The following is an 18,768-nucleotide window of genomic DNA, read 5'->3' as shown; positions in this document are numbered from 1 at the left end:
ACATCTCCGTCAAGGAGAAGCACACCTTCTCCGTCAAGTCGTCTTCTGTTAATTCCTCTGGCGTGTTTGTTAGCTTTTGAACTTCTCCAAGACCCGTGTCTTTTTTTAAATTCCAGTATAATTAACACGCAGTCTAGTTATATTAGTTTCAGGAGTACAGTATAGAATGACTCCACAGTTATTCAGAGCTCATCACAACAGGTGCACTCCTTAATCCCCTTCACCTATGTCATTCGCCACCCCCCCCACCTCCCCTCTGGTAACCATGAGTTCTCAACAGTTAAGGTCTCTTTGGGGGGGGGGGCACCTGAGTGGCTCAGTTGGTTAAGCTGTGGACTCTTGATTTCAGCTCAGGTCGTGATCTCACAGTTCATGAGATCGAGCCCCACGTAGGGCTCCGTCCGCACTGACAGTGCACTCAGCCTACTTCTGATTCTCTTTCTCCCTTTCTCACTGCCCCTCCCCTGCTTACACTTACTCTCTCTCAAAATAAATAAACTTAAAAAAATTCTTTAAAAAAATAACAGAAAGAACAAAAACAAAAAAAATCTTTTTGTTTGGCTCTTTTTTTCTTTGCTTTCTTTGTTAAATTCCACATATGAGTGAAGTCATGTGGTACTTGTCTTTCTCTGACTTATTTATTTGACTTAGCATTACATTCTCTAGATCCATCCATGTTGTTGAAAATGGCACGATTTTATTCTTTTACACACACACATATATACCACTTTTTTTTTTATACCACATCTTCTTTATCCATTCATCTATTGATGTATACTTAAGCTGCTTCCATAATTTGGCTATTGTAAATAATGCTGCAATAAATATAGGGTGCATATATCTTTTCAAATTAGTGTTTTCATATTCTTTGGATAAATAACCAGTAGCGGAATTACTGGATCATATGGTAGTTCTATTTTTAATTTTTGGAGGAACCTCCCTACTGTTTTCCACAGTGACTGTACCAGTTTGCTTTCCCACCACAGTACAACAAGGGTTCTTTTTTCTTCACGTCCATGCCAACATTTGTTTCTTGTTTTTTTTCTTTAAGTTTATTTATTTTGAGAGAGAAGGTACTTGCATGTGGGGGAGGGGCACAGAGTGGGGTGGAAGGGGGGGTGCTGGGGGAGAGAGAATCCCAATAGGCTCCCCTCTGGTGGCACAAAGACTGCACAGGGCTCTGTCCCACAAACCACAAGATCATGACCTGAGTTGAAGCCAAGAGTTAGACGCTTAACCAACTGAACCACCTGGGCATCCCTCTTGTGTTTTTGATTTTAGCCATTCTGGCAGTGTAAAGTGATATTTCCTGGCGGTTTTGATTTGCATTTTCCTAATGATGAGTGATGTTGAGCATGTTTTCCTGTGTCTGTTGGCCATCTGTATGTCATCTTTGTAGAAATGTCTTCCTTGTTCATGTCTTCTGCCCATTTTTAATTGAATTATTTTTGTGTGTGTTGTATAAGTTCTTTCTATATTTTGGTTACTAACTCTTTATCAGATATGTCATTTGCAAATATTTTCTCCTGATCAGTAAGTTGTCCTTTAGTTTTATTGATGGTTTCCTTTGCTGTGCAGAAGCCTTTTATTTTGGTGTAGTTCCAACAGTTTATTTTTGCTGTTGTTTCCCTTGCCTCAGGAAATATATCTAGAAACAATGTTGCCTGGACAATGTCAGAGACATGTGCTCTTTTCTAGGATTTTTATGGTGTCAGGTCTCACATTTATGGTGTCAGGTCTCACATTTAATGAATTAGGTCCTTAATTCATTTTGAGTTTATTTTTGTGTATGGTGTAAGAAGGTGATGCGGTTTCAGTCTTTTGCTGTCCAGTTTTCCCAACACTATTTATTGAAGAGATGGTCTTTTTTCCTATTTTATATTCTCACCTCCTTTGTCAAAGATTAATTGGCCATATAATCATGGATTTATTTCTGGGCTCTTTATTCTGTTCCATTGATCTATGTGTCTGCTTTTGTGTGAGTACCATACTATTTTGCTTATTCTAGCTTTTTAGTATATCGTGAAATCTAAAATCCATATCTTGATACCCTTCACCCCCCACCTTTCTGCCATATTCATGATCTCTCTCATGATTTCCTTGATCAGCTGTGTTGTAAATCCTATAAGATAACACACATCTGGACACAGTTTTCTCCAGCAGGAATTTATTGTTCTGGGTTTGATGGTTTCTTCTATAACAATTACGGCATTATTAAAGTATATACATATGTTAATTTTATGCAATTATGATTTAATACTGTATATTTAGGGGCACCTGGGTGGCTCAGTGAGTTAAGTGTCCCAACTTCGGCTCAGGTCATGATCTTGCAGTCTGTGAGTTCGAGCCCCACTTCAGGTTCTATGCTGACAGCTCAGAGCCTCGAGCCTGCTTCTGATTCTGTGTCTCCCTCTGTCTCTGACCCTCAGCTGCTCATGTAGTGTCTCCCAAAAATAAACATTAAAAAAATTTTAATACTGCATATTTATGTTTGTTTATATTTCCCTCAGCTTCAAATGGCACCATGTACAGTCTGGGTGCATAAATTTTGATAAATTTTAACTCTACTGTAATTTGTGTGTATTTTATGGTAGTCAATGATAAAGTAGTATCTACATATATTTTATGTATTCATGAAATACTTAACTTTTTCTTAATTTTTAAAAATATTTCTAGGCTATGCATTTCGACTGTGAGTTTTTTCAAATTGTTATAAATCTTCAAAAAATTGTTCAGTGTGTTAAAAGTCCACATATAAGTGGACCTGCACAGTTTAAACCTATGTTGTTCAAGGGTTAACTGGATATACCACATTTTCTTTATTCACTCATCCATCAGTGGACTTTTAGGTTACTTCCACGTCTTGGCTATCATGAATATTACTGCAGTGAACATAGGCGTACAGATATCCCTTCAAGATCCTAATTTCAGTTCCTTTGGATATATATCCAATAGGGCGATTGCTGGATCGTACTGGTAGTTTCATTCTTCAGTTTCTGAGGAGCATGACGTATCGGTAGTTTCATTCTTCAGTTTCTGAGGAGCCTTCATGCTCTTTTTCCATACTGGCTGCAGCAATTTATATTTCCACCTACAGTGCACAAGGGTTCCCATTTCTCTACATCCTCTGTCCATATACCTCACTCTTGACTTTTGTATAATACTCATCCTAACAGGTGCAAAGTAAAACTTAAAGTGATTTTGATCACATAACTCATCACATGTTTCAAGTGTGCTGTAATCACATGGTCTGTTTTTGCTTCTGTTGCCTGTGTTGTTGGTGTCATATACAGGAAATCATTGCCAAAGCCAGTGTCAGGATGCTTTTTCCCTGCATTTTTTCCTGGGAGTTTTATGGTTTGGGTTCTTATGTTTAAGTATTTAATCCATTTTGCATTGATTTTTTTTGTGTGTGTATGGTATAAGAGTCCCAGTTTCATTCTTTTGCTTGTGGATATCCAGTTTTCCCAACACCGTTTATTCAAGAGACTGTCCTTTCCCCATTGTGTATTCTTGGTATCATTGTGAAAGATCAGTTGACCATATCTGCATGGATTTATTTCTGGATTCTCTATTCTCTTCTGGTGGTCTGTATGTCTGTTTTTATGCCAGTACCATACTGTTTTGATTACTCTAGCTTTGTAATGTACTTTGAAGTCAAGAAGTGTGATGCACCCAGCTTTGTTCTTCTTACTCAGAATTTCTCTATTTGGAGTCTCTTGTGTTTCCTTGTAAATTTTAGGATTGTTTTGTATTTCTGTAAAAAATGCCGTTGGAATTTTGATAAGGAGTATACTGAATCTATAGATTGCTTTAATGTTTATTCTTGAGTGAGATAGTGTGTGTTGGGTGGGGGGGGAGGGCAGAGAGAGAGGGAGACACAGAATCCAAAGCAGGCTCCAGGCTCCAAACTGTCAGGACAGAGTCAAACGTGGGGCTTGAACTCACGAACTATGAGATCATGACCTGAGCTGAAGTTGGTCACTTAACCGACTGAGCCACCCAGGCTCCCCTAGACATTATTAGAATATTAATTCTCCAATCCATGAACATGGGGTACCTTTCCATCTATTTGTGTCAGCTTTAATTTCTTTTATTAGTATTTCGTAGTTTCCAGTGTACAAGTCTTTTACCTTCTTTGCTAATAAGTTAATTCCTTATATTTAGTTCTTTTTAATATTATTATAAAGGGATTATTAATTTAAAAAAAATTTTAAGTTTGGGGCACCTGCATGGCTCAGTTGGTTGGGCGGCCGACTTCAGCTCAGGTCTTGATTTCACAGTCCATGAGTCCGTGAGTTTGAGCCCCGTGTCAGGCTCTGTACTGACAGCTCAGAGCCTGGAGCCTGCTTTGAGTTCTGTGTCTCCCTGTCTCTCTGCACCTCCCCACTTACACTCTGTCTCCCCCTCTCTCTCTCTAAAAATAAATAAACTTAAAAAAAATTTTTTTTAATTTAAGATGTTCTCTGAGTTATGTAAATATTACATGTTATATAATAACTGTATAATATATATTATAATCAGTATAATATATATTGTAGCTATATGTTATATGTGTTATATAAAATGTCTCATTTGATTCTTTTATATAATAATATGTATTATAATTTAATTATTTCAGGAATAGAATTTAGTGATTCAGTGTTATATATAGTTTTATATTATTATAGTTATGTATTACTATATTATAATATTATATACTATCTCATTGGATCTTTGTAACCATAGAGTAAGGTATTCAAGATAAATATCACTTGATGGAATTTACTTGTTTGTTTTAGTAATTCAGTTGTTAACTTTGGTGACCTAAATTACAAGTTTCTAAATGATGTTATTTTCTAGGCTACACTAGTAATTGTGAAACAATATGCCTTAAGGTTGACGTCATTTTGTTTCATTTGAGATTTTTTGTCATATAAGCAAAAATAAGGCTATTTCTATACTTTAGCAGTGCTAATTTTATACCTCTAGGTTAGTCCTGTGTTTCTCAAATGAAAGCTCTTGGTAAATACCAGGAAGGTCATTTATATATACGTAAGTTATAAAATCCCAGGCAAGTGATAGATGGCAGTGTTAGCAAATGTAGGTCATATGAATTAGTAACTCTCTCCCTTCTGAGAGTTGCCCTTCCATTTCTTTTCTCTCTTATGTTAAAATCTGTGGTCGTGCCAAGAAGCACTGAGGGAAAAGGGAAAATTTAGGATAATTTTGTTTGCTAAAATAATGATAGAAGTAGAGATTTGATGGAGTCATGAGAAAATTATTTTTGAAATCTGACCACAAACCTAAATAAAACAGAATTGTCTATTAATAGAAATGGTGAAAAGTTTGTACTATAATTTAAAAAATATTACTGATATTTGAAATGATCAGAAGCACCAGAGTAAATATTTGAATCATTTTGAGGTAGAAAGTAGGATTAAGATTGAGTTTTACCTTAAAACCCCTTATCCAGTAGCTCAATAATCCATAATCCATATTTTGTCCTTTTTTCCCCTTCTTACAGCATCATCACCAGACAGGAGTTCAATATATGGCAGTTTTTCAGATGGTATAATACGTTTTATTTTCTTTTAGTTGTACTTATTTTCTTTGTTCTATTAACTTTGTGCTATAAGTTTCACCACTTCCATTAAATAATTTGGATCAAATACTTTAAGGCTTTCTCACAAAACAAATGTATTAAAAGTATGCTTTATACTAGACCATGGCATGCTGTGAATAATTATGAAAGAAATAACTTTTGAGTCTCAAGGAGCTGTCATTCTAATGGGTGCTTAGAGCTTCCACTTTTTCTTCTATTTCTGACTGATTTCTGCCTCATATTCTCATGGTAGAATTTGTATTTTCTTTCTCTGTTGGAAATACTTATATTATGAACCATAAATTGATAAGTCTTTATTACTTCTATCATTAGATGACAGCATTCAGAAATCAGAACTTGGAAACCAGTTTCAATCAACTTCCAGCCAAAGTAAGTTTTTCTGTTCAGTTTTTATAAGCAAGTTTCTGAAATCGGTCATTCATAATTAATTTTTGTTTGACAGCAATTTGAAGAATTGTATTTTAAACACTTAAGAGGAAAAAGTATATATTTTACTAGCAGTGAAATTCTTTAAGGACAAACTATATGAAATAACATCCATAAGACTAAGAACAATTATCCATAAGACTATCCATAAGACTAAGAGCAAAAGTTAATAAGCAGCACTACTAATAATAACCAAGTGAACCTTGCTGAATCAAAAGAAAGATGGCACATAGCATGACATAATAGGATTACCATGGGTTTTAGAGTCTACAGACTCGACCACTTTAGCCTTCTGTGTAGCCTTGGGGCAAGTTTCTTTAATTCTCTAAGCCTCCTTATTGTCCTGAATAAGTACTAAGAAAAATCTTCACAGTAACTCTCAGGGTTTGGTCTCATATCACTTTCTACTAGCAAAATTAATAAATACCTAAAGAATATATACATACATATATATATATACACACACACACACACACACACACACACACACACACACACACACACGTATATATATGTATATATGTATACATACATGTGTATATATGTATATATGTATACATACATGTGTATATATGTGTATATGTATATGTGTGTGTGTGTGTGTGTGTTATACCTGTCTGTATTTACCTAGAAATTAAAATTGAAAAATTTTTAAAGTGCCTATTTATTTTGAAATAATTTAGTAAGAATAGTGACCAGTTGCTTGTATTTTCTAATCTCTTTAATGCCTGGCTTAATAAAATAGAGCTGGATTCTCATATCTCCTTCTTCATTCAGTATGTTACAATATGTTGTTTTGGTTGCAGTATACGCCACATTCCAGCTTTATACTGATAATATAGATTTTTAATAGTCTTCAGGTAATTGTGGATATTCTGATAAACTCAACAAGGTACTTGAAATGTGAAACCTGAGACCATATTAATGAACTTTTTATGTTGTTACCTTAAAATCCATTGGTCTTTCTTATACTTTGAATGGAATATCATGTACTGATCATTCGGAAAATACTGGTTCACTAAGTTATGCAGATCTTCCAAATGTTGACACATTTTTAAGACAGTATAAAAAGATAACATTTGTTGATATCACCACCGATCTCAAGACAAAAGTTCTTAAGTATTCAGGAGCTGTCAAGCTTATAGTGGCAGATACAGTATTTCTACAATCCTAATTTTCACTTTAAACCATGAATTCTGTAATTGGCAACAAATATTGTCAGCTGTTTTTCTAGAAACAACAGACTTACTTTGTTCATCTTCAAGAAAATGTCTGCCAAATACTCAAGTCTGACTAACCATTCTTTGTCACTTGTTCTTAAAAGTACTAGTTCAGTTCAACTCAGCTGCACAGAGTTCTTTTCCTCGAGACAACTACTGTGCTGTGCTAGGTAGCAGAAGTACTTTAGGTATATTTCCCAGTTCTTCACATAAAATATTAAGATTTGGGGGCGCCTGGGTGGCTTAGTCGGTTGGGCGTCCGACTTCAGCTCAGGTCACAATCTCACGGTCTGTGAGTCCGTGAGTTCGAGCCCCGTGTCGGGCTCTGGGCTGACGGCTCAGAGCCTGGAGCCTGCTTCCGATTCTGTGTCTCCCTCTCTCTCTGCCCCTCCCCCGTTCATGCTCTGTCTCTCTCTGTCCCAAAAATAAAATAAAAACGTTAAAAAAAAAAAAATTAAAAAAAAATATTAAGATTTGTGCTCAAGAGTTGAGTATTAATTAAATGAAAAATTTTGCTTTATGAAGCAGTTTCGCTGATAACCTTAAATGAATGGGTGTGAATACAAAAACTGTATTAGCACTACCCTGATTCATGCTAAGGCATCAGTTGTTTTTCCCACCATTGCTTTCTTTGCACCATCAATGCAAATGTCCACATGGTGGGAAATGTCGGATAACATCTTAATGTTGTGAGAATAGCTTTAACCTCAAGGACCTCCTTGGAATGATCTCAAGGTACCCACCAGTCACACTTTGAGAACTATTTCTCTAAAAACTCTGTAGTATAAATAAATAGAAGGTATAAAAGTATTATTGTTGTTTTCCTGTTAAATGAAGTGGTATATGAGAAAGTCCTTTATTAAACTGGAAAGTGCTAGGTAAATGTAATTGGTATCATTATTGCCAATAATAATTAAGGATGAGTTGCAAACTCAATTTTTTTTAATGTTTATTATTTATTTTTGAGAGAGAGAGAGAGAAAGAGACAGCACATGCAGGAACAGAGGAGGGGCAGAAAAAGAGGGAGACACAGAATCCAAAGCAGCTCCAGGCTCTGAACTGTCAGTACAAAACTCAACTTGGAGCTTGAACTCAAGAACTGTGAGATCACGACCTGAGCTGAAGTGGGACACTTAACCTACTGAGCCACCCAGGCACTCCATGAGTTGCAAACTCAGTTTTACTGGTGTTAACTTGCATTCCACAAAAGATAGGCATCTGCAATTAAAGGGACAGCTACCTATTATAATATATGGAAGATATTCACTTACAGTGCATCCTTTTTTAATCCCTTTGTATGCTTCAGAAACATTCCACCTTGGATGATCAGCTACATGAATTCTGAGCACCTAAATTTAAAAATCTATTTTGTATTTTAGTATTATTAACCTTTTAGTATTGTTTATCTCTCAAATATTAATAGTAGTAATAATAGTTAGAAATTATCTTATTTCTGACTTATGTCATTTCATACATTTAAATTCTATTTTTTACTCTAAGACTTTTTATCGTTTTGACATTGAAGAGACATACGCATACTTACACACATAACTTAAAACCTAGGGGTGTGAGATTTTCTTGAATACATGTGATAAACCTTTCTTTAAGAAAATAAATTACCCGCTCCATTCTTTAAATTCCTTCCACTTTTAATGTCTATGGAAATTAATATTGGTCTTACAAGTCGTTTGTCCTTGAATCTAAGAAAATGATCACTGGCATTTCTTTTTTTTTCCTGAGCAGAAGCAGCTGGACAACCCAAAAGTGCATCTTTTGTCAAGATGAAGTGGTGGTGCCTACTCGTTCTGGTAGCTTCTTTCGCCATCGGGAGTTTTCTCTTCGTTCGTACTCCTGAGGTAAAAACCACTCCTGTTCAAGAGTTCCAGAACCAGATGAAACAACTTATGAATAAGTACCAAGGTCAAGATGAGAAGCTGTGGAAAAGGAGCCTTACATTCCTAGAAAGACATCTGAATAGCTCCCAGCCTCGGCCTCAGCCTGCTATCTTGCTGCTCACTGCTGCTCGAGATGCTGAAGAAGCACTGAAGTGTCTGAGTGAACAAATTGCTGATGCCTACTCTTCTTTCCACAGTGTCCGTGCCATCCGGATTGATGGGGCGGACAAAGCTACTCAAGACAGTGATACTGTCAAAGAAGAGGTAGACTGGGAACTGAGCAATGGGTTCACGAATGGCCAGAACGCAGCGGTGGTACATCGCTTTGAGTCACTGCCTGCAGGCTCCACTTTGATCTTCTATAAGTATTGTGACCATGAAAATGCAGCCTTCAAAGATGTAGCCTTAGTCCTGACTGTCTTGTTGGAGGAGGAGACGCTTGGAACCAGTCTAGGCCTAAAGGAGATTGAAGAAAAAGTGAGAGATTTCCTCAAAGTCAAGTTCACCAACGCTGACACACCCAACTCCCACAAACATATGGACCCGGATAAATTGAGTGGGCTCTGGAGCCGTATTTCTCACTTGGTCCTGCCTGTCCAACCTGAAAATGCCCTGAAAAGTGGCATCTGCTTATAAAGGGTGACAGAAGACAAAATCATGTCTCAAATTTGGAGAATTTTTCAGCCTTTGTAACCAGAGACAGAATTCAGAGCTCTTTATGAAAGAACTGGTTTCTTTTTAAAGGATGTTAAATTCTTAGGTAAACATGGAACATCTAACTCATTTGTTCACCCTAATGATCTGTTATTTGAGAGAATCATTTCCCTGTTTCCATTAAGATCTGCGTTAATGATCTCTGAGGACTACAACTTACACGCAGTCCCCTAGTCTGTTTAGACTCGAGGTTGAATCATTACTGCCGTGTTATGACCAGACCAGGTTGGGGGGGATTGGGCTCCTTCCTATGAATCCTCCCAAGTTTATAAGTTAGATTTTTCACAGAGTTTGCTATTAGTAAGGCAGCTCTATAAATGCAACTGTGGGTTTTCCCATTATTCTCTTTTACCATCATTTAGGTGCGAGTTCCTTAGTTTCCACTTTTAGGAGCAAGAGTAATGAAAGGTCATCTGAGTGTGTTTGGATTGTTTTCTTTGTTTTTGGAGGGCAGGAGAAGGAGGCAAGGAAAAGGAGAAATTGTGGAATGAGGAAGGTAAGGGGGAAAATCTTCAAGATGAAATTTAAAATAAGCCACTGAGACTTAGGTCATTCAGGTATAGCCATATGAACTCTATTCTCAGTGAATTCTGCTGGGGTTTGTTTTTCACGTGTCCTTTTCCTTTAAGAAATTTTTGGTCCTCCCAAGGATTTTAAAGCATGTATATAATAAGATTTAGCATATTTGTTCATTTGACTTAAGGGTGTGGTCAGTTCAGAGCAGTTTATTTTGGACATATCCTGAAACCTTTGTTTTGAATTAAGAAATATAATCACAGGAATTGGTAAAACACTGGTTAACCGGCTTTCCTGGGCTATCGAAGAAGGATTTGATTTTCTGCGTGCAGTTCTACAAATATAAAGATGTACTATGCACGTGATAAATTTTATTAAGAGTGCCTCGAGCCAAAGAGAAAGCGAACTTTACCATATGTGGAGAATGTTGAGATGTACTACTGTGCATTCCTGTACCGCTGTTGTATTTCAGTTGTAACCTGGCATCTATTACTGACCTTTCTCATCTGTTGACTGCTTTGTTATTCTTAAAATCGTAAGATTCTAGATACACCTTTTTTTTTTTTTTTTTTTAATTTCTACAAACCTTAAATGAAAATACTGTTTTTAGAATACTAGAGGCAGTCATTGGCTTTATCATTCACCTGTTGAGGATCCTCCCATGCCTGGTAGTAGAGTGTGGTCCGGTTCCTTCCAACTAGGACAACCCGTATTCATAAATTTATACCCTTTATTGAAAATTGTTCCTGACTGTCAGAAGTCAGGTCATCTGATTTATAGAGGATTCTAAAAACAAGAGTTTTTGAAAAGGCTTATTTTATACACATATATTATATGGAGAGACAAATGTTTTTATTAAATATTTCGCTGACCAAAATAATTTTAAAGAAATTAATGTTACTTATGTCTTTCAGGAGAAATAATTGTAGCAGCTGATCTGTAAATGACTTTAGAAGCTATTTTAGTAATTTAAATAAATTTACTTTCTTGGTTTGTACTCTGTGTGTCGTAAACTTAATGATGATTCATGAACCTTTTTTTTTTCCAGTTAATCCTAGAGTTTTCTTTACAGTTGAACAATTTTAGTAATTTCTGCTAGGAGAAACAAAGGCCAGAGAATTGTAGCCATTTACAAGTACATTGGTTAAAAATATAATCACCATGCTCTTCTGTTTCATCCAGGGATTTTTGAATTATCACTATATTGGAATTAATTTAGGTTTTCCTGACTTGGCAAAAGAATCTACAGCAGTGTTTCTCAAATTTGTCCTTCACCCCTCCCTAAAGAGTGTTTTCAGATTTTTTTTTCCCTAACCATCTACCCCCTTGAAATTTTAATACCATGCATATACCGTATATCTATCTATGGACTATATACATTTTTGTCCCTTATACATATGAAGGGAAAATTTAATAACTCATCAGCTTGAACATAGGATTAGGGTTTCTAGAAATTAGGCACAGTGTGACTTTGGGTGGCAAGGTCGGCTCAGGGAAAACCACAGTACAGTACTGGTGTTACAGATTTCTAGAAACTTAATTTGCTTCCCTTCTTTTAATGACCGTCTTGTATTTAAGGAAGTTTTCTAAAGCTCCAATTCTCAAGACAAAGATTGGAAGTAAACTTGATTTTCATTCTATAAAGAGAACTGTCATTTAGAAATGAGTTTGCATAGTTCATGCCATTAGTTAATGCCTAAAGATATAAAAATCCAGTTTCCCTTTGATCTTGGGTCTTTGGAAAGTGGACTGTATGTTGGCAACGTAAGGAAGCATTTCTCTTGAGTAGATCATGGACTATTCTATGTTGTCCTTATCAAAGTCATAGAGTAACATCTTACAGTATGAGGATTCTACTAGCCGTAGCCACCTGGGATGAAGATGTGGGTTCCGAGTCGGAAAACAAGCTGAGGTTGCTGTTGACTGAAAGGAAACTCCTGCCTTGAATACCTCTCTCTCTTTGGCGCAGATTCAGAGAAGTCCTGGTGTGCTTGCAGCCTCTTCTGGATTGTGGGGAAGATAGAGTCTGTCACCTGAGCATAAATAGGGCGAAACCCCTCACATTTTCATATTGTACCCTTGTCTTTTGCACTTTCTTAGACTTTCAAGGCCCTCTCCCTTCCCCCAATTACATGCTTTGCTAATTATTTGTTCTTCAGGGCTGAGTTTTTTAGGCAGAACTTCACTGAAATCTTCACTACTTTCCTTCCCCCAATACTATTTAGGTGCTTCTTTTTTATGCTCTCATTCATCATGTATTACCCCTGACACCACAGTTAGCACGCTTGTACTACCATATGCCTCTTGAGAGCGGGAGAGTATCCTAAATATATGCACAGTGATAACAACAGAGACTGCTCGATCGTATTGGTTGTATAAAAACTGCACACCTTACCTAGTTAGCTAAAAATAGGTAAGTTACATCTTAGTATATTCTTTGCTTTTTTCCTGTTATTCTGAGCCTTTTTCTAAAGCGATATAACTACGTCAGCCTCAATTCAGTAGTGCTGTGAGTAATTTAAGGAAGGGGACCAATGCCCTGGGAAACTGGTTCTTTTCTGGTGGAAGCAAGGATTATTAGGGAGGGGTTTTCAAGGGGAAGGTGAATGTTAAAAGACAAAACTGGGAAGACATGAGGTCTTTATGTTGAGATGTGGAATTTGAGTTTTCTATAAAAAGCAAGTTTCCTGGGACACTTGGGTGGCTCAGTTGGTTAAGCATCCAACTCTTGATTTCAGATCTCATGGTTCGTGGGGTTGAGCCCTATGTCAGGCTCTGCACTGACAGCACAGAGCCTGCTTGGGATTTTTCTCCCTCTTTCTCTGTCCCTACCCCCACTTTTTCTCTCTCTAAAAAATAAACATTAAAAAAATAAAAAATAATAAAAAAGCAAGTTTCCTTACACCTTTTTATAATGCCTAAGAGGGTAGTATAATCCAAATAAGTGATGGCTATGAGTGTGGAGAGAAAATGGATAAGAAAAAATATTTAGGTAGAAATGACAAGGTTTGGTTAATTGAATGTCATATTAGGGAAAATACCTCACAGAGGACTCTTCAAAGTGCTGTACTACTAAAAATAACTCTTCATTCAATTTAGCTCATGTATCTTCTCTCCCCAAATACCAAATACAGTGGTAGACTCAACTCTTATCTCTGTATGTCATTGTTGACTTTTAGCCGTTTGAAGTAGAGAGAGACACATAATAAGTCAGGGATTATTTGATTGTAAAAAAACAAAAAAAAACAAAAAAACAAAAACAAAAAATAAACGCTGTCTAACAAGCAGAAGAGAGAAAGAGGGGTGGGGTGGGTATTGTAAGAATGCATTTCAGACTCTTCAGACAGGAGACTGGGAATGAGAGGACTTCCGATGGAGAGCTCAGCCACCATCCCCCCTACCTCTACTTCTGGCTTACTTCACCTTAGTAACTTCCCCTTTGTGACTTAAACGCACAAAGAGAATGAACTTGCTTGGCTCAACCCAGTGTATGGATGATCCCTGAAAAGAATATATAATGAAGCATAGCTGTCTAGGTCACTCCTTTAACAGGGACCACGGGGTGGGGATGGGGAACGGCATTTTCCCAAGGTCAGGCCAACAAGTGGGCAGATACGGTTAAGGGACAACTGAATACATCTTCCAATTTATAAAGACCTTTATATGACATGATGCTATACTGGTTAATTAATTTCATTTTCACTTTAAAAAATGAAATAAAGGGTGATGGAAACACTATTAAAATTTTAAAATCTGCGTCTTTTGTCTAGGCAATCTTGTCCTTTTTGTAGCTCTGCTACAAATGTGTTCTGATTTCTTCCCATTGCGTTGATATTTTTTATGCTGAAGAAATAACAGTTATTAACACTTCAGGTACTATCTTAATATATAATAGCTATTACTAATTTGTTATAAGTCCCTCAAAAGAACACTGAGAACCTTCTTTAGTTTTCAGACTGTTTCTTGGGCAAGTGTAATGGTAGGAGACTATGTACCTGATTCAAACTTGATTCTTTAAGTCCCTCCCTGCCCCCCAATTGTAGACAGTACCATTCTTAGGCTAAACTTGAGAATCTACTCCATGCTATATACTCCTTTATAGAGAACATTCACTCAGTATTTATTCTGGATGGGCAATTTTCTTTCAATCTCTCCTAGTTTAAGTGGCCTTCTCTCATCGTGTCACAAAATAGATGGAACAGATCTACATAAAGGTCTTTATATTTGAATACGTGTTAAGTTGTCTGTCACCCTTTTTACTTTTTGTCAGCTATTTGCCTAAGTGTTTATTCATGCTCCAAACACCGTTTCAAGTGCTTCATGTGTATTAACAGATTCAAGTCTCATAATAACACTGTCAGGTAGTACTGTTACTCCCATTTAATAGGAAACGGAAGCACAGAAAGGTACAGTGACACTTAAGAATATCCAAGTAAAAAGTAACAAAACAGAGATTTGAATTTGGGCAGTCTGGTTTTAAAACATCTATTGTCAACCACTAAGCGCCTAGTCTCTAGAAACGCCATATGCCGTACTTTCCCCCCAATCTATTCAGGCTCTATACAGGTTGGAGTATTTTTCCAATTTGTAGGTTCTTATTCGTGGCTCTCCTTTAAACCCTTTTCTTTCTTTCCTCCTTGCTCAGCTTGTGGAATCCAAGTACTACCCGCACCAAAAGTCTGAAGACCGTCGTCACACAGTCCTGTTGACTCATACTCGCCTACACTGGCATCGTGCTGTTGTAACTAAAGACCTGCAGTGTAGATTCACAGTTCATCTTTTTTGAAACACCTATATGTAACCCAGGTCTTAGATGTCCCTGCATACCGTACAGCCTCTGTTTTCGTCCTCTCTCAGCCTAGATGCAAAATGGCACTTCTTTGACTTGCTGAGAAAGAGTCCGTTTGCATCAAAAACATTGGTAATTGCACAGAAACAGAAGGGAATGTATGACTAAGAGCACAAGTCCTACTGTCTGGAGTCTGGAGTCTGACCTCCTGGGTCCAAATCCCAGCTCCATACCTTTCTTGCTCAACGACATTGGTAAATCTCTTAACTTCTCTCTGCCTCAGTTCCCTCATCTCTAAAATGGGGGAAATAATGTAAATAAATCTTACCGTGTTATTGTGAGGATGAAGTCAGTTGCTATATGTGAAGCACTTTGAAAGTGCTGAGGACATCAAAGGGTACAATGTCAGTTATTTTTGTTCACTTAAATTCTTATTCTCAATTCTTTTCTGTGTGACATCAACTGGCTGGCTTCTATTTCCGCCCTCTTAAGTGACCCTTATGATGCAGAGTATTTGGACTTTCTCCTAGCTTACACCTCCGTTACAAACCCCAACCATCGCAGTTCTAGTCACCAGAAACCCCGTCTGTAAAAATCTGGGGGTTTTATAAAGAACGAGAAAGCTTTTTGTCACATATATAGACTTCTTTCTCCCATCTTTCCATGGCTTGTTCGATCTCACTATCCTTTTATTTTTAAAGACTTCACTTTTATTCAAACAATTATAACTGGTTGAGATTATTTCCCAAGTGCTGCACAGACTACCCGGTGTTGAACACAAAGATGTGCCACCTAGATCACCTTCAAGGAAGGATGTGTTGCACCAAATACTGGGCATGTGGTCAGGGAAGAGCCTTCACTGTCAGTCACTTCATGGATTACTTCAGCTGCAGAGAGTCATTTTGCCCAAGGTCGTGCCAGGTTAGGGGGAGAGTGGTACACATCCAATGACTGATTAAGGGAATATAAGGGCCAGGCCTTCTCAGTCCATCATAGTACAATTTGGACGGACCATTTGCACTCTAGAGCTTTCCCATGGGATTAGATGAGGCTATGGTACCTGTATTATAATGTGACTCCCCCCTCAACCCCATCCTTCTTCCTTCACCTCCTTTCCATAGGTGTTCACGCCAAGGGCATTCCCTAGTAAACATCTAGCACATTAAGTTTTGTCAGAGTCTGCTTCTCAGAGATCCCAAACTGTGTCACACTTCAAGCTTAGTGAAGTCTATAAATGGAGTGAATGATAGCTAACATTTTCTGAGCACTTATCATGTGCCAAGCACCATGATTTGCACCATACATATAGTATCTCATTTAATTTTCATAATCCTTTGAAGTAAATACTATTACTCTCTCCCTATTATAGTTGAGAAAACAAAGACACAAAGCTATACTTTGAAGATAGAATTTGAACTCAGACCATGTGACTCCAGAGCTTACATTGTACTTACATTGTTAACCATCACACTACATTCTATCCCATCATAATATCCATTTCTTTTTTTTTTTTTTATACATATAATGGGTACAATTTAGGGAAACATAGTGCCTGACCTATGGGATCACTTCATTACCTGATGAAATTTACACCTCTCTATAGAGATAAAATCTGGCAAAAATGTTTAGAACTCTGTTCGAAAGAGTACCTTTCCAATAACAAAGGCAGACTATGGTTCTGATTTCCCAACCTGAGTGTACATTGAAGTAGATATTTAAAATCTCTGTCAATGCTGATTCTATAAAACTGGCAAAGTTTCTAATATCTGAAAATACTGTAAACCCCAAAGTATTTCACTGGATGTCTCCTCTGAAAGAGCCTTTATCTCTAGAAGGCCATACTCTGTCTATAGTTGAACAGATGACTCCCACTGTGGTTGTATAGTGTAATACTTGCTGTATGAAATATAACATCTTCATGGGTACGTTCCAATGAAGTCTTTCTCTTTGGGAATAGTCTCAGAGAATTAGACTTTCTATCATTAGCTGGTAGGTCCCCCAAACCAAAGGTTTGTTCATCTAAGTGTTGTTATTGAATTAGCAGCTCTGCTTTTTGAGTCATGTGGTTGTTCTTGAAGTAACTATTTGACCCTTACCATTTTCCCCAAGGAGATCAATGTGTATTAGAGGATTGGACTATAGGTTATGCTCAGATTTAGTCCTAAGCAACTAATCTTTTGCCTTTTTATCATGTTATCTCATTCCCCTAGGAAAGTGACACAAACATCAAACTTTACAATAGTCTCAACATCTGCCTTAAATCTTGCACACAGTGTTCAGGGAGGAATATAAATATATATGTGCATGCTAAAAATGACCTTTTAATATGAAATGAAATATAAAGAACACAAACAAGAGCAGTGAATGGATAAGGCTAATATGATTTGCATAGCTATAGTTGTCTCCTATGATTAGAAAGTTGTTTAAGTGTTCTGTGTTTGTTTCAAACCTTAAACATAGGCATATGAGTTTAAACAAACAAACAAACAACCCAAACCAAACAAATTGAAGCATGGTCTCATGGTTTCCTCAAAGAACCAAATTTCCTCAAAACAATACACACAGCACAATGAAGTTAAAATATGTAAAGAGTATAAACAGAAATGAGTAAAGCCAGAAAGCAGTTGAACGGGAAAAGTTTGGAATTAAGGTGCTGGGATAATCAACAAGCCTGGTAATGTTCATTCTTCAGACAGTATGAGGTCATGCTTAAGATAGCAAAATACTTGTGGTGCCTTTCTTCTGAGGTGCTCCAAGTGCTTTGTTGACATTATCTAATAGCAAATATTATTACCCCAATTTTATAGGTGGAGAAACTAAGATACCAAGAGATTAAATAACTTCCTTAAGCATGCACAACGAGTCGGTGATGGAACCAGAAATTTATGTCAGGAATCTAATCTTTTCTGTTCATATCACTAGGTCAGCTTTCCAGATTCAAAAGGCATTTATTGGTGTAAATTTGTATTAAATGTATTTTTAAAACTGACACTATCTTCTGTAAACAATTAAATGAAAATGCTTTTATTGTAAGTCACAGTTGCTTTTCATGGGAGACATTTAAGAGGTAATTCAAAAATAAATTATCCCAGATTCCAAACAGTATCCACATTAGGTTTAGGTCATTTAGTACAACCTATTTTAGGTATCTAATATAGAACCCTATGAAATTATATCAGTTAGTATCCGATGTCCTAATAGTTATTCTGTGCTTGTGTGTCATACATTATTTTTGGTAAGGTGGGCATGAATAGGAAAGGTCTAGGGATTGTTCTGTACTTTCTACTCCCACTCAACTCAGAATTGTCCCTGAAGGGGTGCCTGGGTGGCTCAGTTGGTTAGGCGTCCAACTCTTGATCTCAGCTCAGGTCTTGATCGCAGCAGTGTGAGTTCAGGGTCATGGAGCCTACTTAAGAAAAAAAAAAAAAAAAAGAAAGAATTATCCCTGAAAATTCTGTAATTTTTATGAGAACAAATTATGAGAGGAGGGAGTGGTTCTTGGTTGTTACCCTTTCAAAAATGTTATTTTGACTTTAGTCCCCATCTCCAAGCTCCTATAAATCTGTTACAGTCTGCTCCATAAACAGAAACTGGCAAAAATCA

General features: G+C 36.9%; 1 protein-coding gene and 1 long non-coding RNA gene across 4 annotated transcripts in view; one reads left to right on the top strand and one right to left on the bottom strand.

Moving 5' to 3' along the window:
* TOR1AIP1 (torsin 1A interacting protein 1) overlaps positions 1 to 11,373 on the top strand; it is a 43,396-nt gene extending 32,023 nt beyond the window's left edge. For both annotated transcript variants that reach the window (XM_060643816.3, XM_060643815.3), the window contains 3 exons: positions 5,507 to 5,551; positions 5,918 to 5,974; positions 8,995 to 11,373. In XM_060643816.3, coding sequence (XP_060499799.1) covers positions 5,507 to 5,551; positions 5,918 to 5,974; positions 8,995 to 9,782 — 890 coding nt within the window. In that variant the 3' untranslated portion in view covers positions 9,783 to 11,373. The remainder of the gene's footprint in view (positions 1 to 5,506; positions 5,552 to 5,917; positions 5,975 to 8,994) is intronic.
* LOC144614950 (uncharacterized) lies at positions 8,973 to 15,613 on the bottom strand. 2 transcript variants are annotated; one of them, XR_013553302.2, is made up of 3 exons: positions 15,494 to 15,613; positions 12,247 to 12,409; positions 8,973 to 9,602 (listed from the first exon to the last, which is right to left on the bottom strand). It is a non-coding gene; the product is annotated as an uncharacterized LOC144614950 (long non-coding RNA). The 2 variants fall into 2 exon arrangements; XR_013553303.2 differs by having other exon boundaries at positions 12,247 to 12,379; positions 15,494 to 15,602.
* Between the last annotated feature and the right edge of the window lie 3,155 nt (positions 15,614 to 18,768).

The sequence above is a fragment of the Panthera onca genome, chromosome F1, assembly GCF_046562875.1.
Source record: "Panthera onca isolate mPanOnc1 chromosome F1, mPanOnc1 haplotype 2, whole genome shotgun sequence".
NCBI classification, from domain to species: Eukaryota; Metazoa; Chordata; class Mammalia; order Carnivora; family Felidae; genus Panthera; species Panthera onca.
Note: the sequence above shows the minus strand (reverse complement) of the source record. Positions and strands in the feature narration are given on the sequence as shown.